The sequence below is a fragment of the Engystomops pustulosus genome, chromosome 4, assembly GCF_040894005.1.
Source record: "Engystomops pustulosus chromosome 4, aEngPut4.maternal, whole genome shotgun sequence".
NCBI lineage: Eukaryota > Metazoa > Chordata > Amphibia > Anura > Leptodactylidae > Engystomops > Engystomops pustulosus.
This window is the reverse complement of record NC_092414.1, coordinates 132298884-132322846: the sequence shown is the minus strand read 5'-3', so window position 1 is coordinate 132322846 and position 23963 is coordinate 132298884. Positions and strand designations below refer to the sequence as shown.

General features: G+C 39.3%; 1 protein-coding gene across 1 annotated transcript in view; it reads right to left on the bottom strand.

Moving 5' to 3' along the window:
- The window catches only part of EXOC4 (exocyst complex component 4), a 261581-nt gene that overhangs the window by 65805 nt on the left and 171813 nt on the right, over nt 1-23963 (bottom strand). The window contains exons 12-13 of the mRNA XM_072147478.1: nt 17466-17602; nt 4746-4901 (exon numbers count right to left, since the gene is read on the bottom strand). Coding sequence (XP_072003579.1) covers nt 4746-4901; nt 17466-17602 — 293 coding nt within the window. The remainder of the gene's footprint in view (nt 1-4745; nt 4902-17465; nt 17603-23963) is intronic.

The window sequence follows — 23963 nt, the reverse complement described above, 5'->3', positions numbered from 1 at the left end:
ATTGGGCATATTGAATATTGGGTGATAGTAGAAGTATTGGGAGACACCACAGAATCTAGCACTGAGGGGGTTATCCAAGTTTTCAAATAGTAAAAGCCGTTGAGAATGTTTTAATGTTATTAGGAAGGGGCGTAACTACAATGGTAGCAGCCGCTATGTCCTGGGGCCCTGTCACCGACCTGCTACACTGAAGAATGGAGGATGTGAACCATTATATACATATTACGCTGTAAATTGTGTAGCATAATTTGTATTTAACAGTTCACATCTTCCACAATGCAAAGCTCAACCCACAGCTCAGATAAGAAATGTTAAGGGAGGAGGAAGGGACAGCAGGACTATAGATTTTACATCTCTAATTCCTGCCCTATACTTCCCGCATGTTGTCAGCAGCTACTGGGCCATGGCATAAGAAAGCTGCTAGACAGTGAGTATATACATATATGTGTATGAGCGTATAAATGTATGGATGTGTATGGTGTGTACAGTATATTATGTAAGAACGTATCTATGTGCTGTATGCGTGTGTTTATGTGATATGTATATTCTCTATATGTGTATACTGTGTGTATGTATTATATGTGTATATGGTGTGTGTATACTGTATGTCATCACAGCGATCGCTGCCGGCAAAGCTGCCCAGCAGCCTCAAAAAGATAGCGGACGCCTTCTTACCTAGGATCGTCGCTCCCCGTGATAGCACATTGTAATGAATGAGGAGGAAAATCCCCATATACTGCCATACTGTAGTATGGCAGTATATGATAGGATCGATCAGACAACCTAGGGATAAAGTACCCTAGAGAGTCTGAAAAATAGTAAAAATAAAAAAAGTTAAAAAAAAAAAAAATTATAAAAAAAACTACAAATTCAAATCACCCCCCTTTCCCCAGAACTGGCATAAATATAAACACTAAAAATCATAAACACATTAGGTATCGACGCGTCCGAAAATTTTAACATGTTTAGAAAGCCTTTGCATGTGTTTTGGGTTAATTATTCTAATTTAATGACTTATGGGGTTTTCCTGGCTGTAAGCCATAATCATCAACATTAACATAAATAAACACTTGAAAAAGTTCACGCAGTTTGTAATGACTCTATATATTATACATGTTTCGCTTTGAATTGAATTACTGAAAAAAATTTATTGTACTTTAGTCCCAGCCTACAAAAATCAGCTGAAACAGTTATCAAAGGCGTCTGAAATGAAGCTTTAGTGTTAATGTTGATTCTTATGACAACCCAACATTTTTAACCCCTTAGCGCTCTGCGCCGTAGCTATACTGCGCTGAGTCCCGCGATTAGCGCTCAGCGCAGTACAGCTACTGCGCAGAGCCGATGCCTGTTCAGCGCTGCATAGCAGCCGGACCGGCATCGCTAGCCGCGGGATTTCAGCGGTAATTTACCGCTGACATCCCCGGCTAACACCCGCGGTCGGAGTGGGCTCCGATCGCGGGTGTTTAACCCGTTAAATGCCGCGGTCAACGCGACCGCGGCATTTAACATGCCTTCTGGGGGTCTTTACCCCACGATCGGCCCCCCCGCACCATTTTCGGGGGGGGGGGGGGGGCGATCGCTGTTTTGGCTCCTCTGGGGTCCGATCGGGACCCCAGAGAAGCCTGGAGGGTTTACCTTTAAGATGGCGTCTGATGGCTGTCACTGATAGTACCCTGCAATACATCAGTATTGCAGAGTATTATCAAGAACAAGCAATCAGATGATTGCTTATTCATATCCCATGGTGGATCATGTAAAAAATGTACAAAATAATGTTTTTCAATAAAAAATTACTTTATAAATCACTAAAAATGCCCATAAGCCCCAAAACATATAAAGAGACATATAACGCTCAAAAAAGTCTAAATCATAACACAAACCCCACATATATAGTATCACCGCGTCCGTAACAATCCATAGAATAAAACTAAATAACTATTGAACCCATATGATGAACGCCGTAAAAAAAAAAAAAAACGGCAAAAACCCGCCAAAAATTATGATTTTTACCTATTATATCCCACTAAAAATGCAATAAAAAGTGATCAACAAAACATATGTACTCCAGAATGATAATGTTGCAAAGAACAACATGTCCCGCAAAAAACAAGCCATCAACCAGCTCTGTAGCCAAAAACGTAACAATGTTATGCCACTTGGAAGACAGCGATGCAAAAATGATAAGAAAAAATATTCATGTCTGGTATCCCCGTAATCGTATCGACCCATAGAATAAAGATAATAGGATTATTAGGATATACGGTGAACACGAAAAAAAAAAAAAAGTAAAAAATCCAGTACAGAATTGATGCTTTTCTACTCATGACCTCAAAAAAAGTTCCAAAATTTTGAACAATAGGTGATACCAACCCCAAAATGGTAACACTGGAAAAAGCATCTCGTCCCGCAAAAAAAATGCCGTCACATGGCCCAAATAACGGAAAAGCGAAAATTTTATAGCCTTCAAAAGAGGGCAACCAGAAAACTAAAATCCTGGCAGCTGCAGGGTGCTCCTTCCCTTCTGCGCCTCGCTGTGCCCCCATAACACAAGTAACGGCCACGTGTGGGGGGTGGCTGCACTCAGGAGAAATTGTAGAACAAATTTTATGGTGAGTTTTCTCTTTTTATCTTTTGGAAATGTGTAAATTTTAGGGCTAAATGAACGTATAACCGACAAAATTTGACCATTCTAAATTTCACCGCCATTTTGATTCAATTACTATGAAGATCTCAAGGGGTTAACTATCTTTGTAAATGCTGTTTCTGATAGTTTGAGGGGTGCAGATTTGAAAATGGGTTGGTTATATAGGGGGTTTTGTTGCTAAATATGTAAAATTTGATTTCAAACAGTATTTATCCCCAAAATAGTAAATTCCGAAAATACGGAAAATCGCTATTCGGTTTGTAGGCCGCGTGACGTCAAAATAAATTATCCAAACATTTAAAAAATTATGAAAATGTAAAGTAGACAAATGGGAAATGTTATTCTGCAAGTTATTTAGGTGGTAAATCGATCTGCCTGAAAACGCGGTGATTTTGAATTTCGAAAATGGCAAATTTTTCTAAAAATTCATCATTTTTTTCTTTTTTTTGTAAATAAACGCAAAACTTATCAGCCAAAATTTACCACTAAAATGAAGTACAACATGTGGGGAAAAAACAATCTCAGAATCGTTTAGATAAGTAACAGTGTTCAAAAGTTATTACCACAGGAAGAGACACTGGTCAAATTAAAAAAAAAAGTTGCGAGCCTTAACCTGCAAACAGGCTGCGTCCTTAAGGGGTCAAAATCCAATTGTCACAGAGACCAAAAAAGTTCTGGCTGGGGTTACAATGATAAAATATACAGTTCCGACCTACATACAAACTCAACTTAAGAACAAACCTACAGACCCTGTCTTGTATGTAACCCAGGGACTGCCTGTATTCTAATTTATTGAGAAGCAATTGTACACTCACCGCGGCCACTTTATTAGGTACACCATGCTAGTAACGGGTTGGACCCCCTTTTGCCTTCAGAACTGCCTCAATTCTTCGTGGCATAGATTCAACAAGGTGCTGGAAGCATTCCTCAGAGATTTTGGTCCATATTGATATGATGGCATCACAGTTGCCGCAGATTTGTCGGCTGCACATCCATCATGCGAATCTCCCATTCCACCACAACCTAAAGATGCTCTATTGGATTGAGGTCTGGTGACTGTGGAGGCCATTTGAGTACAGTGAACTCATTGTCATGTTCAAGAAACCAGTCTGAGATGATTCTAGCTTTATGACATGGCGCATTATCCTGCTGAAAGTAGCCATCAGATGTTGGGTACATTGTGGTCATAAAGGGATGGACATGGTCAGCAACAATACTCAGGTAGGCTGTGGCATTGTAACGATGCTCAATTGGTACCAAGGGGCCCAAAGAGAGCCAAGAAAATATTCCCCACACCATGACACCCCCACCACCAGCCTGAACCGTTGATACAAGGCAGGATGGATCCATGCTTTCATGTTGTTGACGCCAAATTCTGACCCTACCATCCGAATGTCACAGCAGAAATCGAGACTCATCAGACCAGGCAATGTTTTTCCAATCTTCTACTGTCCAATTTCGATGAGCTTGTGCAAATTGTAGCCTCAGTTTCCTGTTCTTAGCTGAAAGGAGTCGCACCCGGTGTGGTCTTCTGCTGCTGTAGCCCATCTGCCTCAAAGTTCGACGTACTGTGCGTTCAGAGATGCTCTTCTGCCTACCTTGGTTGTAACGGGTGGCGATTTGAGTCACTGTTGCCTTTCTATCAGCTCGAACCAGTCTGCCCATTCTCCTCTGACCTCCGCACACAGAACTGCCGCTCACTGGATGTTTTTTCTTTTTCGGACCATTCTCTGTAAACCCCAGAGATGGTTGTGCGTGAAAATCCCAGTAGATCAGCAGTTTCTGAAATACTCAGACCAGCCCTTCTGGCACCAACAACCATGCCACATTCAAAGGCACTCAAATCACCTTTCTTCCCCATACTGATGCTCGGTTTGAACTGCAGGAGATTGTCTTGACCATGTCTACATTCCTAAATGCACTCAGTTGCCGCCATGTGATTGGCTGATTAGAAATTAAGTGTTAACGAGCAGTTGGACAGGTGTACCTAATAAAGTGGCCGGTGAGTGTATATTCTTAATGGAAAGAAACTAAGGGTTATTGCAATAGCATTGCAGTATTATTATTAATTGATGATTATTTAAACATTAACTTCATTTACCGTATAAAATCTTCATCATCTTCTCTTTTGGGCCTTAATTGCTTTGGCTGAGTCATGTTCATCCAGTTGGGAAGTGACTTCAATAGCCGTGTAATGTCATCATCCTTGGCCCAAGATGCACTGATCACCAATTTGTCATCAGACTGGACAATACCCCTAGGAGAAAAAGGAGGGAAATAGTGTTGTGAATAGAAATAAATACCTGTGAATTTTAGTAAAAAAAAAAATTACTCTTGATGGTGATGTAAAGGCAATATGTAATGTTGATCCTTGGAGATATTCTAAATGCCATATTTGGGTTGGGAAGGAATTTTTCCCTTATTTGGGCCAATAACCTAATCACCTTATAGGGTATTTTTACATTCCTCTGCATCAAAACTGTAGTATTTATGGGTTGGACTTGATGAACCATCTTTATTCACTGTGAACATGTCAAGTTGTCTTATTACACATTTCAGTAGTTTATACAAGTTTAATTCACAATACTTGGCTCTCTGCCAGCAGCGTGTGTTGAGTCTAAGGGGAGGGACAGCTGCAGCTTGCGTGTTCCTGTATCTCCTCATGTATTCTTCCTCTACTCCATCTCCCTCCCTCTTTCCCCTGCCTGATTAATGAACAACACAGAAAGTGGGAAGGGTTGAGGAGCTGCATGAGTGTGGAGTAGAGCAGACTGACACAGGTACACACAAGCTGCAGCTGTCCCTCCCCTGGGACTCACCACATGTTACTGGAAGGGAGTCAGGTAATGTAAATCACACTTACAAAACTATTGAAATGATTCAGAATGTTGGCAAAGGCAGCATAACATAGGCTATTGGAACAACCTAAAGATCACATTACAGGTGACAGGTTCACTTAAAATAATAATTTCATTTTTGCTCAGATCCCACTTGGCTCTGATTTAGGGTCAACTCCCTAATGTCAGATGTATGCTGTCTGCACCTAGTCAACAACTTCCTTCCTTAGTACTGTCAACACACACCATTAAAAGTATGCACAGGATCTTGTACAAACTGGATCTAATCCTTTTTTTCCATCATCTTGTCTTTACATGTGTACACATTTCCAAAGAGGATACAAAATAAACTGTTACTTAAGGGGAATCTGTCACCAGGAATGTGATTTCTAGCTTATAACAGGTTCCAATAGCCAGTAGTGGATTATAAAATAGGTGTTTTAGGCGGTAGCCCAGGGTCCAAACCTACCTAAACATACCTACCAAGCTTAGACTCAGAAGAAGCTTTGCCCATGAAATCTCATATATTTGTTTGTGCTCTCAATACAGATGTACACATCTGTCATTCCCTAAGAAGCTTGATTCTAGTCCCATATGTAGGAAGTGATTCCAGATTTCTGGGGCTATAATATTCATACATCTCAGGGCCTATGGCAGTCTTATCAGCCCCTGCCAATTTCCTATTAGAAATGCTTCCGTCAGTATTATGAATCATTTCCTTTGTACCTGCCATTAACTGAGTCCCTACCAGAAGTGTTAGTAAGCCCTGCTCAATGCACTATACAGTAAGTGGGGAGGGGGGAGAGGTGGATGAGTGTGGTGGAGACTGAGACACAGGCACACTCAGGCTGCTGCAGTGTCTGCACACTCAGGCTGCTGCAGAGTGTTGACAAAGGCTGTTTTTCAAAATTGGTATAGCATAGGTTATTGAAACTTGTTACAGGTGAAAGGTTCACTTTAAAGTGGTTGTCTGTAGGTTGAAAAAAATGTAAAATGCAACTAAGCTCCAATAATTTCTATACAGCTGGGCTACAATACCAAGACCAAACCATTGGATAGACTTTAAAGAGGACCCGTCATCCGGATTAAACCCTCTAGGAGCACTTACTAAAGCAAGAAGCTCCCTAGCCTTACCCCAGTAATAGAAGTGTTAAATCACTAGCTTTATAGGAACATACCAATCAGCTAGGAAACACTGCAGTACTTAGCCCTCTAAACACCGGACCTAGCTTACATCAGGGGGCGGTCCGAGGTGCTGCCCTCTCCATAGCTTCTCTCCCTAACAGCCACTCCCACACCATATGCAGCTTAAAGCCTGGCAGTCAGCGCCCCCTCATGAATATGCAAGACTGCTGTAAGACTGGTGCGACATTCAGAGGTATGTTCCGATAAAGCTAGTGATTTAACACTTCTATTACTGGGGTAAGGCTAGGGAGCTTCTTACTTTAGTAAGCAGTTCCTAGAGGGATTATTTTGGGTGTCCATGGTCAATTCAGTGGAGGTTATTTTAAAGCTTTCTGGAGTAAGCCCAGTGGTTTACATAAGTTATATTCACATTACCGGTCTCCCGGCCAGCAGCAAGGAAAAGGAGGGGAGCAGCAGCCGGTGTGTACATGTGTCTGTCTTCCCTCCTCCACACTCATGCAGGTCCCTCACACCTTCCCACCTACTGTCATGTGCATTGAGCAGAGGGGAGGGAGGGGGATGGTGTGGAGGAGAAGAAGAATGCATGACAAGATACAGGTACACACAGGCTACAGCTGCCCCTCCCTCCCCATAGACTCACCACACGCTGCTGGCAGGAAATTAGGTAATGTGAATCAAACTATTATGATTCTGAATGCTCACAAAGGAATTTTTTAAATCAGTTTACGATAGGCTATTGGAGCCTTTCACCAGCTAAAAATGACATTCCTGGTGACAGGTTCGCTTGAAAGAACTTTAGACAGAAAAGGGAATATAAAAGGATCACTGACATTGTCTACAGAGCCGAGAAAGAAACAGGATAAGGAGGAAACGTTCTTTGCAAAAAGTGTGCTGCTCCTGTCATATCATTACTTCTAATAATAATGATAACATTGTTTTAATATACTTGCATATTCTGCATATGAAATGTCCATAGGGGCATGCTTACAATGTTGTGGCATGCACTACTAGAGCCAAAGTCTGGCCTCACTGACTTGGTCATGTGTTGGTAAAACCCATCATTGCTTTAGGGATCACACACACAGTGTTGCAGGTAATGGACCTTAGATGATTCATATTCTTCATTATCATTACCGACAATAAGCTTCCTTACACAAGCCACTTCAGCCACTTTATAGCTGCTGCTAAAATATAATAAAGTGCTAGCAGTTGAAATATGACAAAAAACAAATGGGTACATAATATTAATAAAGAAATGCTAGGTAAATTAGCTTCTATGAAAATCAAGTTTACGACAAATTAGGAGAGTGTAGTGGTTGCATTTGCAATCATTAAACATGACTAAAGCTAATAGCAATCATTACTGACTGTCTTTGGCCCTGTGGTATCTTGAATAGTCCAATTAGCAATAAACAACAATGGTAATATATAGTTATGGCTTCATATATAATCATTAATGGCTGATTGCTAGGAAAGATAATAAAGCAAAGATTCTCCCTAAAGCAAGGCCACCAGGAAACATGTAGAAATAAACTTTTATATCTTCTACAATAACTAAAATCCAATATAATTACACAGACCAGCTGACCGAAAAAGATGCTGGTGGAATGGAGGCTAGCCAGTATAATTAGGTTAATTATTGTCTTCAGAAGCTATTAGAAGCTAATTAATTCACACATTTCCCAAGCCTCCTGTAACATAGACAATTTCTATATACAACTATATCCATATACATTAACATTCATATAGGACTTCTGATCAATAGAAATCTGCTCCATTGGTACAAACACTTTAAAATTGTTCCAAATCTCATAGTATCAAGGCCAAATATTATGACAGTATTTTTAACATAGTATCACATAACAATATTGCATATGTGTTTATGTGGCTGACCATTGTGTGTTTTGTAAATTGTAGCCTGTCCAGGATTTGGTTGGTAGGTCATAATGTTAATAATAATCTTTATTTATATAGTGCCATCAAATTCTGCAGCGCTTTACAAATCATAAACTTATACAAAGAAAATATTACATTACAACGTACTAACAGTCATAATGTTGTTAATATATTTTAACAAATTTCAACCTAAGTTTAGGTTGTCTCCATCAGGACTTTAACCAATGCGTTCCAGTGTTTCTGGTTAGAAGTATAAAATTATGTCTAGATACACAGCAAGAAGAACTTTTTGTGTTTTTTCCAACCAGAAAGCCAGCCCTCCTGGCTGCATCTTTCACCATCATTCTTACATATTTGGCTAGTCTCTGGTAATGCCCCAGAGCCCTTCAGGTTCATTAGCATAATTGTAAAAGTTGATATTAGAAGGAAGGAGCCCATGGATAAAAATATAAGAAGATTACCACAGTCACAATGTCTGGATCTAGTAAGTGTCCCTGGTTTATTATGATAGATTTTGATGGTAGATTTTGGATGGAATGACAGCTATTTACTGTCAGCCTGTTGAATATCTGTGAATGTGGAACCCCCACCTCAAAGTTATACCTCCAAATCAAATTAAGAAAAATAGTTGAGATAAAAAATAAATGAGATAAGATTCCTTCCATGATCAATTACTCTGGCTCTCCACATTTCTGTGTTTCTGGCAGCTCATAAACTACTGAGCTGTCAGATTACATTGAAGCTCAGTGAGCAGTGAGTCGCAGCAGCAAAGTCTTCACCCACCAGCTGAAAGTGCATTGCTTTCTGGTGTGGCACAGGTGGAAGCAGTCAGGGTGTGCAGCCCCTTTTAGCACATGTAATTGTAAATTTTTTTAAAGTGTAGTAATGCAGAACAAGATACTATATTATTTACTTGATCACATGCAGCTTTACTGTATAATTGGATTTTTTAAACAAAATTATTATGACTCAAAAGTCACATAATCTGATGCGTTTCAGACCGTACATGGTCCTTAGTCGTAGACTAATTATGTGACTTATTTTGTTCTGAGTATTTTGTTTTTAACCCTTTTTAGTGGCAGATTTTACACTTCACTTTTTGCGTGGATGCTGGATTCCTTTTCAGATTTCTCCCTTATTGTTTCTGTTCCCACACGGCTCTCCATGCATCGGCTGCTACCAGGACTGCATTAACCAGGGAGGTGAGCTGAAGCAAATCTTTTTTATGTTATTTTTAACAGAGTACTTGTCTTTGGGTAAACAATACAATAATTTCATAGCATTGCCGATGCATAGTCAAGTGCAGAGTTAGTGTCCTTTTAAGGGTGCGATAACAAGTGGCATTTACATAGCGTTTTGACACGCAATACAATACAGCTGTGAAGAAAATTACACCATGTTAACATTGTGTTATCATAATATTTATGACAAGTTTATGTAAACACTGTGTTAACACAATGTTAATGCAATGCAATTAGGCAAATCTCCTCTCCACAACTTTTGTATTGCATGTAAATGCTACATGTGACTGCACCCAAAGTCTTGCAGAGGATGCAAAGGTCAGCAGGAGCAGTCAGAACTAGTTCTCTAGTCAGTTCTCTCTGCATTTGCAAGTAATATTGGTCTTTAAATTTCGCATATGCATCACATACGAACAAAAATGTGTATAAAAAGTCTGTGTACCATGTGTAGACGTCTAGCAGAACTAGATGAGGCCCGATACTAACTTGTTGCTCTATGCTTGATAGTCCAGGGGAACTACACTGCTGGTCACCAGCCATCAGTGTGGACCGGCATTCTTGTTCATATCTTGGCCCTCTGTGAAGGTGAAGGGCTAAAGGAATAATACCACTAAATCCCCTGAGGTGTCAAAATATTAATGAAACGCGCAGGAAACGTAGGTGTATATGCATTAGGGCCAGGATAGCCACCTACAGGGACAGATTTTGGGTACTGTCCTAGTAAGGGCAGGAGTCATTGGGGTTGTAAGGGCACAGATAATAAGAAGGGATAGAGACATAGCTTCCTGATATACACCTTCTCCCTGAGACTCCTTACCACCACTCTATGAGGCTTTGGTAAGACCGATCCTTTTTAACTGTGCACAAGTGTTAAAGGTACACAGACTTTTTTTACAATTTTTGGTTTGTATGTGATGCATATGCAAAATTTTAATGATCAGAAGTAAACATTAAAGGGGTATTCCCACGAAGACAAGTTTCTTATATGTACTCAGGATATCAAAACAACAAATTCTCTATTCCACTGTTATTAACAAAAATGCAGCATTTCACAGATATAAGTCCAACCATCAGTCCTGGTGTACACAATTTCAGTTGCCCCTAGACACGACCCTGTAACTTCTGACTTGGGGTTGGGCACCATATGAGATTGTGCAGACGAGATTTCTGTCTCTCTGTGCTGTGTTCCTGTAGCCAAGCCCCCTCCATGGAGCTCAGAGACACTCACTGATCAATTCCTGCCAGAAGATCGTGAACAGAGAGAGAGGCTGCAAACTAAAAAGAGATAAGTGATCCAGGGGAAGGGGGAGGCAGGCACATATCTGTGATATGAAGCAGAGCTCACAGTGTAAAAGTCCATCAGCCTTAGTCTGTCATGCCTCTGTGTAATCCCATGCATCTCTAATCTGTCTTATCTCTTTTTCTATGTGTCAGTGTGTTAGTACAATGTCAGTAGCCAGATGAAAGTGCTTATGCACCTTGTACCCTGATAATGTAGCCACATTGTCACCCCACAGAATGGATAATACAGTAATGTGTCTGCTTAGAGAGGTCCCGCCCAAACCCTGGGATTTTGCACTGAGCAGCAGAGAGAGTGATATAAGCTAAAACAGCAATAACACTCAGTAACATTGTAAAGTAAGGGGTTAAAATGATCTTTATTGTGATAGCATCACTAGGGGATTGAGATGTGAGAATTTTCTTTCGTGGGAAAACCCCTTTAAGTTTTACTAATGGAAGTACTATACTTCAGATATATTTGACTACCTCGTTATTATTAGATCCATTTGTATCTGGTAAGCAATTCGTTGGCTTTTTCCTAATATTTGTCTTTACATAACACTAAAGATTCCAATATTTATTTGCTTTGTATAGAAATAAACACACAGACTATGTTAAAGCCAAAGTGAGCGATAAGCAATCCAATTTTCCACCTGAGAGGATTAGCACGTGTGGACGGATCATCACGTTGTGCTACAGGAAGCCAGCATTCTAGATTTCTATTAGCACCGTGCCTGGCAATGTACTCTGCTAATCCAATCATCAAAGCCATCACCAATAATTTGATTTCTTATTTCCCATTTGTAAACGCACAAACGTAACTAACATGCAATTTCACTTTGAGCCCTAGGAGAAGGAAAGGGTATGAGAGACAAAGCCCTCCTGACTACAGGACAGCCACACTGGCATTCATCTAGAACATTAACTACAAAGTATAGATTGTTCATGGCATGTGTGTGTGTGTAATTGCTTTTGCCCAGTATCCAGCATGCAAAACTAATTAAGTTCAGCAGGTCCCTAGTGATACACTAAACACACAATGCCTTTGATGATGTCGATTTAGTTACATTGAGGTTGGTATATAATACTGGCCTGTAACATAAAAGTTAAGAATATGATTACCGATGAGCTATTAGGCTGTTTATTTAACCCATAACTAATTCGGCACAATGGATGTATCGACCAATATCTATAAGTAATTGATAATAAAATGGTAATCATACAAAATAATTATCGGTTATACTAAGTGTTAATTTAATTGGGAATTTGACACTTTTTGTTATTCTTATCTTATCAACATGCAGTCCTTTCATGGCAATTTTGTAATTACTGCAAAAATAAAACAAACAAAACATTACCAGAACTGTATTGTAAAAATAATAATTTCCAATACGCTGTGGCAAACTATGCCTTTGTAAAAGGGGTTCTCTGGGAGTATAACACTGGTGGCTTATGTTTAGTATAGACCATCAATTTTAGATTCATGGAGGAAAGCGCAAAATGTGTATATATATTGCAAAAGGCGCAGAGGAAACCTGCTGGAAGATGTGTACTTTTCCCCTAGGTTTCCGTCCTACACATTCTAGGAAGTCAAAACACAGTCTGGGGGACCTTGCTGCTGCAGTATGGAGAAATGGGATTGGTATTTGTAGAGATTGTGGCCAGTCATCTGTAGGTGCACTAGGCGTTGGCTTGCTCTGTTCCTGGGATCGGGAAGTAAGAGCTCTCCTTTGATGCTCCACTGAGGATCTCTGAGAAATATGCAAATACGTTTTCCAGGATGGTATAACTTTTAGCTACCTTTTAAAGGCAGCCCCCTTACCATCAAGCATGAAGCCAGGGGCATAACCAGCAGAGGCTGGGCCTCATAGCAGACTTTTGAATGGGGTCCCCTTCCCCTAAAAAATACATACATATTTATACACACTCACATTTACACCATCATTTATACACTCATACACGTGTCTACAACATACACACAGATATGCAGCATATATATGCACAGCAACATAGACACAGATATACAGCATATATACACACACATGGACTCAGTATATAAAAAATATACACAGACATACAGTATATATATATATATATATATAATATATATACACACACACACATACACACACACACACACACACACACACACATACAAACACAAATATGAATCCAGTATATAGATCATATACACACGCATCCAGTATATACAACATACACACACATATAAAGTATATATAAAAATATATATATTTATACACACACACACATCCAGTACATATAACATACACACAGATATATAGCATATATACACCAGCATTCAGTATACACAACATACACACACATATATACAGCATATTTACACACACATATCTGGTATATACACACAGATAAAACATTTATACACATGCATACAGTATATACAATATATTATAATAATTCCTTTATTTCTATAGCGCACTCAGATTACGCAGCACTGTACATAGCTTGCCAAATCAGTCCCTGTCCCCATGGGGCTCACAATCTAAGCATCCTACCATATATAGCATATACACACAAACACATACATAGATACATACATACAAGCATTTCATATGCATTAGTTATACTCACCCACCTTCATAGCTGGAGTCCGACCAAGGAGAGGGCAGGCATGTCACATGTGAGGTGGGAGGGCCGGGCAGGTCAGCAGCATTCAGGAGAGGTAGTGGAACTGGCCGAGCTTGACAGCAGAATTATAATTTGTTAACGATGTGCCTCCGGGCCCGTACCACTTCCTCTCCGCTTCCTCTCCATATGTCATTATTCCTGCTTCCAAGAAGCCAATACAACTTCTTGTGACAAGTCGCACCAGACTTGTTTAGAGTGCACTGTGTCTATGATGTGCCAAAAAGTGCCAGGCTATCCTAGGAGATGGTGATCGAGCTAATCTCATTAAAGTATATATTTAAGATAGCATAATATGGTATGGTTAGAATTATAGCCAACATTAAGGCCATGTATGTAGCAACAGGATACATATAGAAGTACTAAAGAAATCTACCATCAAAATCCATCAGAATAAACCATTGACACTCATGGATCGAGGCAGTGACAATGGTAATATTCTTATATTTGTTATCCATGGCCTCTTTACTTTTAAAATAAAATGATGCTACATTGCATCAATGTACAATGAGGTCTCCCATCCCCCCCGCACGTCCTGTCATACATCCTATCACATCTGTTAAGCATTTGGTTGCATGTCCAATAATTAAAGCGTTAATAAACTTTCAAACACTATGAGTCCTAACAATAAAAACTGCAATGTACTGTAGTCATTTATTGTGTAGTGTTTCTATTGTATGTTTTATGAATGTGCACTTTGTGCCCACATGTATCGTGCACTATGCTTGCTTGTGCAGGTAAACAATTGACGTTTTACGGCCTAGTGCCATTCGTTTTTGCAAATAACTGTGGCCATACTTTAAACAAACGTGATTATTGCTGGAATTGACAAAAGAATATGGCTACTAATAACCATTACTTTGCAATGGGCGAGTTACTTGATCATGAAAAGTTTTCAATGTTCATATATACAGGAATTCCCAGACTGAAGAAACCAAAATTAAAGATGGCCACTGCAGATGGCTGCAGTGGTCAGCAGTAAGGTTACTGCAATGAAGCTTTATTGTTAATTTTTGTTCCCAAAATTTTCAAAATCAAATTGTCACATTGACCAATAAATAATTTGTCTGGAGTCACACAAAAAAGAATATACCTGATCTGACTTAAATGCAAATTCAATTTAGGAACAAACCTATTGAACTTATCTTGTACTAACCCAGGGACTGCCTGTACTTTGTATTCAATTCCTAAAACCATTCAATAGCTCTGGTTCCTATCAGTGGATTGAAACATTAATTGTATACATCCAGAGACAGAGAACCTATCCTAAATCATGTCCAATTATCAAAAAGTGCACGGCTAGTTAACCATGGCAGAGCTCTCGGCAGCCATGTAAGCCGATCATTCACAGGGCATGGAATAAAGATCTGTCTGTAAACAAGGTTCTTTGCAGTTCACCTACATTAAAAAGAAATGCTGACAAGTGTTAAAAATGGAATAAAAAAAAAAATAAAAGGCTGCAACTTTAACCCCTTAAGGACGCAGCCATTTTGTAGCTTAAGGCTCAGCCCGATTTTTTGGATTCTGACTTGCGTCTCTTTATATGGTTATAACTTTTGAACACTGTTACTTATCAAAGCGATTCTGAGATTGTTTTTTCCCCACATGTTGTACTTCATTTTAGTGGTAAATTCTGGCAGATAAGTTTTGCGTTTATTTACAAAAAAAAGAAAATATGATAAATTTTTTGAAAAATTTGCCATTTTCGAAATTCTAAATCATTGCGTTTTCAGGCAGATAGATTTACCACCTAAATAAGTTGCTGAATAACATTTCCCATTTGTCTACTTTACATTTTCATAATTTCTGAAATGTTTGGACAATTTATTTTGATGTCACGCGGCTTACAAATAGAATATCGCTTTTCCGGATTTTCAGAATTGACTATTTTGGGGATAAATACAGTTTTGAATGAAATTTTACATATTTAGCATCAAAACCCCCTATATAATCTACCCATTTTCAAATCTGCACCCCTCAAGCTATCAGAAACAGCTTTTACGAAGATTGTTAACCCCTTGAGATCTTCATAGTAATTGAATCAAAATGGAGGTGAAATTTAGAATGGTCATATTGTTCCCTTATACGTTCATTTAGCACTAAAATTTACACATTTCCAAAATATAAATAGAGAAAACCCACCATACAATTTGTTCTGCAATTTCTCCTGAGTGCAGCGACCCCCCACATGTGGCTGTGACTTGTTTTATGGGGGCACAGCGAGGTGCAGAAGGGAAGGAGGGCGCTGCAGCTGCCAGGATTTTAGTTTCCTCATTGGCCCCTTTTGAAGGCTATAAAATTTTCGCTTTTTCGTTATTGGGGCCATGTGACGGCATTTTTTTTTTGCAGGATGAGATGCTTTTTCCATTGTTACCATTTTGGGGTTGGTATCACCTATTGTTGAAAATTTAGGAACTTTTTTTGAGGGCAGGAGTAGAAAAGCATCAATTCTGTACTGGATTTTTTACTTTTTTTTTTTTGGTGTTCACCGTATAGACTAATAATCATGTTATCTTTATTCTATGGGTCGATACAATTACGGAGATACCAGACATGAATATATTTTCTTACGTTTTACTAAATTTGTCAAACAAAACCCTAATGTGGGGAAAAATCTATCATTTATGTATTGCCGTCTTCCAAGTGGCATAACATTGTTACTTTTTTGGCTACGGAGCTGGTTGATGGCTTGTTTTTTGCGGGACATGTTGTACTTTGCACCAGTATCATGTCTGAGTACATATGGTTTTTTGATCGCATTTTATAGCATTTTTTGTGGGATTGAAAAGGTAAAAATCATAATTTTTGGAGGGTTTAGAACAGTTTTTTTTTACGGCGTTTATCGTGGGGGTTCAATAATGATTTACTTTTATTCTACGGGTTGTTACGGACGCGGTGATACTATATATGTGGGGTTTGTGTTATGATTTAGACTTTTTTTTTAGTTATATGTCTCTTTATATGTTTTGGGAGTTTGGGGCATTTTTAGTGATTTATGACTTTATTTTTTTATTGAATAACTTTTTTTTTTTTACTTTTTCACTTTTATACCATGGGACATGAAGAAGCAATCTTCTGATTGCTTCTTCATGATAATATTCTGCAATACTGATGTATTGCAGAGTATTATCAGTGTCAGCCTATACACTTACATAGGCTGGCACTGTGCCAGTAAGATGACGTCACAGACGCCATCTTACTGGCAATTCTTGCAAGTAACTCTGGGGTCCAGATCGGACCCCAGAGTTGCTATGGCAACGATCGGCGCCCCCCGAAAACGGTTCGGGGGGGCCGATCGTGGGGGAAAGACCCCCCAGATGCTTGTTAGATGCCGCGGTCGCGCTGACCGCGGCATTTAACGGTTTAAGCACCCGCGATCGGAGACAACTCCGATCGCGGGTGTTACACTGGGGTGCCGGCTATTAGTTACAGCCGGCACCCCGTGTTTCCCGATGCCGGTTCGGCTCTGATCCAGAGCCGAGCCGGCATAAGCGCCGTGGCGGATATATCCGCCACTGAGCGCTAAGTCACTGCGCTCCGTGGCGGATATATCCGCCACGGAGCGTGAAGGGGTTAAATTCTAAATGATAATAATAATAATAAATAATCTAACAGGAAACTAGAGAACCCCCAGTATGTGATTTTAGTCATAGTTTGGTGCTATCATAAAACCTCCTATAAGCCCTTATAGGGGCAACATTATTAAATGGATTTTGAAAAAAAACAAGAAATAAATGAGGGATATTACATTACCTGAATGCTGTATAACATGCATCCTTATACTCCTGGAGTTTCACACACACCATATTCAAGAACTGATCCGAGTAAGCACTTAAGTCACGCATCAAATTCATAAGGTCCTGTATACTCTTCTCCACAATGACGGTGCTCTGGAATAACAGCATGACACATTATGCATTTTCCAGATAGGCGATTAGGGAAAAAAGTTATACAAAGTTATCTTTTTTTTTTCTAATTGCTGAAAGATGCAAACATTTCTGTGATTGCTCAAATCTTGTGCAGTCAAAAGAATACCCAGAAAGAACAAATATTGCAAATAAACAGAAACTTTTATTAATGTGTTGCCCAACAGCAACCTGTAGCAGCTCTATCAACAGGACGTAACTGGCATTGTCTTCCAAAAATGCAGAAAAATTTTGAATAAACGAGATGTGCATGACCCATCTAGAATGCCCCCATCACAATTTGATAATAAATGTGAAAGAGATTTAAGAGTATGTTGTTGAGTCCGACTGTCCTATCTACGCAGAAAAATGCTGTTCATACATTATTTACTAACTTTGTTATTTTTCTGGAAAACTTTTAATAAAAACAATTAAAAACAAAAGTACATATTTTTTCCCAAAGAAGAAAATATTTTTTGTACAGTGTTCGCCAGAGGTTGGATAGATAAAAGTTAGATAAAAGATTCAGTTTTTTATACCTTTTTTTGGTTAACTAAAAACGATTATGGCAATCATGAGCTATTAAGTCTACTTAGGTCTCTTCATCAGACCATGGTATAAGACAACATGTGAATAAAACACACATTCACACACAAATGGACACAGTAAAGCTATCATTGATGAGCCAAGTGGTAAGAAACTGATCTATGTAAGGAGAGAAGAGTAAATTACAATAGCATTCGATATCATGGATGGGTGTTGTTACCCCTTAACAAAAGAAACCTTCACTGGACCCATCCAGTGCTACTAACTACAGACCAGTTTCTAACCTCTCTTTCATCTCCAAACTCCTGGAATGCCGGGTCTATCCTCGACTAACCCGCTATCTCTCAGCTAATTCCCTCCTTGACCCCCTACTATCTGGTTTCCGCTCTATGCACTCCACTGAAACTGCTCTTTCTAAAGTCTCTAATGATCTCCTCACTGTTAAATCCAAAGGTGACTATTCGCTCCTCATTCTTCTGGATCTATCGGCAGTGTTCCATACTGTGGACCACCAGCTCCTCTCTATTGGCGTAAAGGACACTGTACTCTCTTGGTTTTCTTCTCATCTCTCTGACCACACTGGATCTTTCTCTTCTCATCTTCCTCTCAGTGTTGGGGTTCCAAAGGGCTCAGTCCTAGTTCCTCTTCTCTTCTCTCCCTATACTGCCCCCATTGGACAAACCATCAGCAGATTTGGTTTCCAGTATTATCTTTATGCTGATGACACCCAGCTATATACTTCTGCTCGTAACATCACCCCAGCCTTAATCCAAAACAATTGTGAATGTCTCTCTGCTGTCTCTAACATCATGTCCTCTCTCTTCTTGATACTTAATCTTTCTAAGACTGAACTTCTGGTCTTTCCACCATCTACTAACCGACCTAACCCTGTCCTATCAATCTCAGTCTGTGGGATCACTATAGCACCGAGGCAGCAGGCCCTCTGTCTTGGGGTTGTACTGGAATCTGACCTTGCTTTTTCACCAAATATTCAATCTCTTGCTCGCTCTTGCCGCATGCATCTTAGAAACACCTCCAGAATCCGACCGTTTCTGACAATTGAAACTTCTAAAATGCTAATTGTTGCGCTTATTCACTCTCGACTGGACTACTGTAACTCCCTACTAATCGGTCTTCCACTTACTCTACAATCTATTCTTAACCCAGCAACCAGTCTTGTCTTTCAGACCAAACGCTACATAGATGCCTCCAGTTTGTGCTAATCACTGCACTGGTTGCCTGTCTCCTTCCGTAATCACTTTAAAATAATAGCCCTCATCCACAAAGCTCTGCATAATGCTGCACCTCCCTATCTCTTTTCTTTCATCTTAGTCTACTGCCCTCCCTGTGCTCTTCCATCTGCCAGTGATATTAGATTAATCTCTACCTTTATTCGAACCTCTCATGAACGTCTCCAGAACTTCTCCCGAGTTGCTCCAATTCTCTGGAATGCCCTTCCCGGACTCTATGACTAATACACACCCTCCAAAGTTTCCTTGCTCTTAAAACCCATCTCTTTAGGCAAGCCTATCACACATGCATGTGATTACAGTAATGTAATATTATATTTGTATATGTCCCCTATGATTGCTAAAGCGCTAAAGAATTTGATGGCGCCATATAAATTAAAAAAATATTATTATAGCAGTAAATATTGTAGCATTTAGGGATGGTTTCATTATCTCTTGATTTAGATCTGGTCCAAAAAACATTTTTAAAGCAGGATTATCATCCAAGTACCACTGGAAATCAAATTGCCAGAGACATCAGGATTCCATGAAGTCATCTCCTGCAATACAAGTCAAAAAGACAGGGTAGCCCTTGTTGTCACCTACCTCCCATATCTTGAGGTGCTAAGGAGAATTGCATGCTAATTACACCCTATTTTACAGAAAGATACCAACCTGAAATCTATAATTCCAGACCCACTCTTTTCTGCAATAAAACCCCAATCTGAAAAAAAAACATCATTGTAAGGAGCTCACTGTTATCTCCAGCAATAACAGGAACATCTCCCTGCAACCAGACAAGATGTAAAACCTGACCAGACTCCAATAAGAATTACAAGATCCCATGTAATGTCACCTGCACCTCATACAATGTGGTCTAATTGTGTGTTACAGATAGAGGCTTCTATGTTGGTGAAACAAAGCAGCAACTCAGAACAAGGATACACTCTTATTGTCACACCATAATTCAAATCTCAGAAAGAAAGGAGGGTTTGGGAGTGCAAGTTTATGATAACATTTTACACTCTCAAAACAGGAATGAATGTGTCACATGGATATAAAAGTCCATTTATGACTTTTAAGGAAACTGCTCCTCAGACCTGGTGGGGTCATCACAGCCATGGACCAGATCTCAATTAAGGGACAATACAACCATCTCCCCAAGTGCTACAATATTTACTGCTATTAGCATTTACTCTTCTCCCTCATCAACCATAGCATTACTATGTCCATTTGTGTATAAATTTGTGTTCCAATCAGATGTTGTCTTATACCATGCCTGATGAAGAGACCTGAGTAGTCTTCAAAGCTTGCAATTGTCATCATTTTTAGTTAGCCAATAAAATGCATCAACAACTGAGGACTCTCAACTTTTAGCTATTTTTCACTTTTACCTTGCTATTACACTGTATTACACTATAGTGCCATTATGCTACCGAGGTTCCTTTCTGTATTCTGCTTTCGATATGATTAATGGGTGAGTGATAAATACTTACAAGTGAATGTACTATACTACATCGTAAAATATTATTTCAGAAATATAAAGTTGCTGTACTTGGCAAAAAGTTTCATAAAAAGTTCGGGACTGTAAAAGCACCATGAGTATATATTTCAAAACAAGTTGCTCGATAGTTATAATTATCTAATCTGTTAAATGTCAACATACAATTTGCATCTAATTAAAAGTGAATCATCTAGAAATATATCAAGATACTTGTCTCATCTTTGCTGCATACAGTTACGTCCTAATATCTGAGCACCATTAAATTCCCACTGAGAGATTTTGGAACATTACTCATTCCCACTGTTGTCAGTGACGGGGTCTCTTCGGCAGGGGGCTGCAGTGACCCGAGGTGGCAGCTCTCATTAGGGAAGAGATGCTCATCTATAAATCAAAATGTCAGTATCACAAGAGCCTGCTGCTGGTGGCAGCCTGGAAGAGCCGCTATGTTCTGCTCCATGCAGCTTCACCTGTCTTTGGGGAAGGGCTGCAGCTAATCATCCATTATACACTGACACCTTTTGCTGACTCAGCTCCCACTGTCGTCCTCCTAGCACACACTGGGAGATGTCTGATTCAGCTGATGGAATCTTGATCATTCCTACTGTACATTGGTCAAGACTTATTGGAAAACATTCCCGGCTAGTCAGAAATGATAACAGAAAGGATGCCTGAACACCAGAATATCATCTTTATATCATAAAATAGAAATATCACAGCAATGACAGCAATGTATTGTTTAGAAGAGTGGAGAGGAAAAATAAGAATAAAAATCTGTTTATTTAGAAAATATGTAGCGTAAATATGAAATGTGTAAACCCTGCCACTATTTTATAACCTATTGGCACTCTAAAGACTGAAACTCATGCAGTAGAAGGTGCATGGCTAGAAACAAGTGCCAGTGCTGATTTCTGTATACAAACAGAAACCAGCAGCGAAAACAGGCACCGCTGCGGAAGAACTGGAGCAGGAAGAGAAACAAGTGCTTTCTTTTTTTTTTTAAAAAAGAACCTCAGCCATATAAAAAATCCTATTCCTGGAAAAATTCTTTTAATATCTCCTTTACAATAAGGCATAACATATGCTAATAACAATGAGGGGGGGGGGGGATTTACTAGGAGTTGTACGCCAGTTTTTTGGCATAAAAGTTCTGCAATTATTGCAATTGCTAGCGAACTGCCAGTAATTGCATTTATGTCCCCATTCACACCATGTGTAAATGAAGGGCTGTGAAGAAGGTTGTGGTGGAGTGTTTCTGCCCCATGCCTGCAAAATAGCTATAGGCCGTATGCATTCAGGCCTGAGCACCCGAAGGATAAAGCAGGAGGACTGACTTTATCATACGTGCATCGGCATATGATAAATTTCCTCCAATGTATCAGCTATTTTACTGCACATATACTATAGCACATTATTTATAGAACATTTTACTAAGCATTGTCGCTGAAAAGAGAAAAGTGCCAAATGGAAGCAAAGACTAAATAAACAATTAATGAAAGGACCACCAAGCATATTGAAGGCATTTAAAGATGTTTTTCAGATGTATAAAACATTTAAAAGATTCTATTTACCGATGCTCCCACATCACTGCCATTTGATAGAACAGGAGCTGTCCAGCACTTTCTCTATTCTCTGTCACAACTCACCACTGGGGAAGCTCAATGCTTTTTTGTTCTTGTACCTGCAGCAAACTTGCTATAGGTAGGACTGACTGTATGGTTTATCACTTTAATAGTTTATAAATGCACAATCAATAATGTATTGAAAATATGTATTCTGCATGATACAAAACAAAGAAATTCACTACCACACTGGATATATGTACCGCACATTTTTTTCTGCAGGAAAGGACATTAAGAAAAACAGAAGTATTATTGGAGGAGCACAACCCTTACAGAACTGCAGAAATTTCACTTCACTCTCATTGCTGAGTTTATGATTTTACAGCAAATTGCATTAAATGGTGATTTGCTTATCATTATGGAGTCTTAATCAGCCATTCACAATCTCTTATCCCCTGCCATTCAGGGGACACCGGCTGCTGGAAAAAGCTGCATTGCGATTATGTAGTAGTTGGCTCTGCAGAGCTCTGCGGTGTTGCTGCTGCTCACGCCTTCTCTGCACAGCTCAGTAATACCCTGTTACAGCCAGCCACTATTGTGTCTGAAAACTAACACATCCAGCAACACCACCCATCTTTACGTATTTTCTCAGAGTTTCCATATTTTATCATTGTTTATAGCAGATTTCATAATATATGTATCTGCCACACAGAAACCTAGGGCCTGGGGAACCGATCAGCTCTTCTGCACCAGCATTGGCATTTTCAGAACACATAAGGTAATTTATCCTAAAGAAACTATTGCAGATATCTGCTGTAATAACTACTTAATAACCAAATGGCATTGGAGGTCTACTGGGTCTACCTGGAAACCCAGAATTAATTGTGTACTACCGTATCTATCTTCAGCCTATGCCGAGGCATGTACAAAAGAGGTGTACACATGGCTTAGATGTCAGATCAAACACTGTGTAAAATATTAATCTTGAAGGTATAAGAGTTGTTTAACTAGGGCAATTACTAAATTTGCTGAGATGTATGACAATTTGCATCTTTTAAAGTGTGCAGGTAGCTTTTTATGGCATCCTGGAGTTTTTAAAGCCTTTTAACCTCTGAACTGAAGACTGGTCTTTTCAGAGCCCAAAGAACATGTGGTCACCTATCCCCCCTAATATATGTATGGTGGTAAATGGCCTCATGTTCTGTACCCCCCCCCCCACCCCGCACACACACTTACTCACTCTTTATAAATACCGGGTACAACAGGAACTAAATGGGATTTCAGTGGAGAGCATGTAATTTATTTTAAAACATACAATATAAACCCACTTTCCCATATATATACAATGATATTTGATGCTTGTTAAAATTATATTTGGGGACAAGACAGATGTAAGTGATGACAATCTTTGTGCAATGGTGTAGCATAAAAATGCACTATATGAAGGTGTAAAAAAAAAAAAGATATAGAGTTGTGGATGAAACATATTTCATATATACTGGACAATG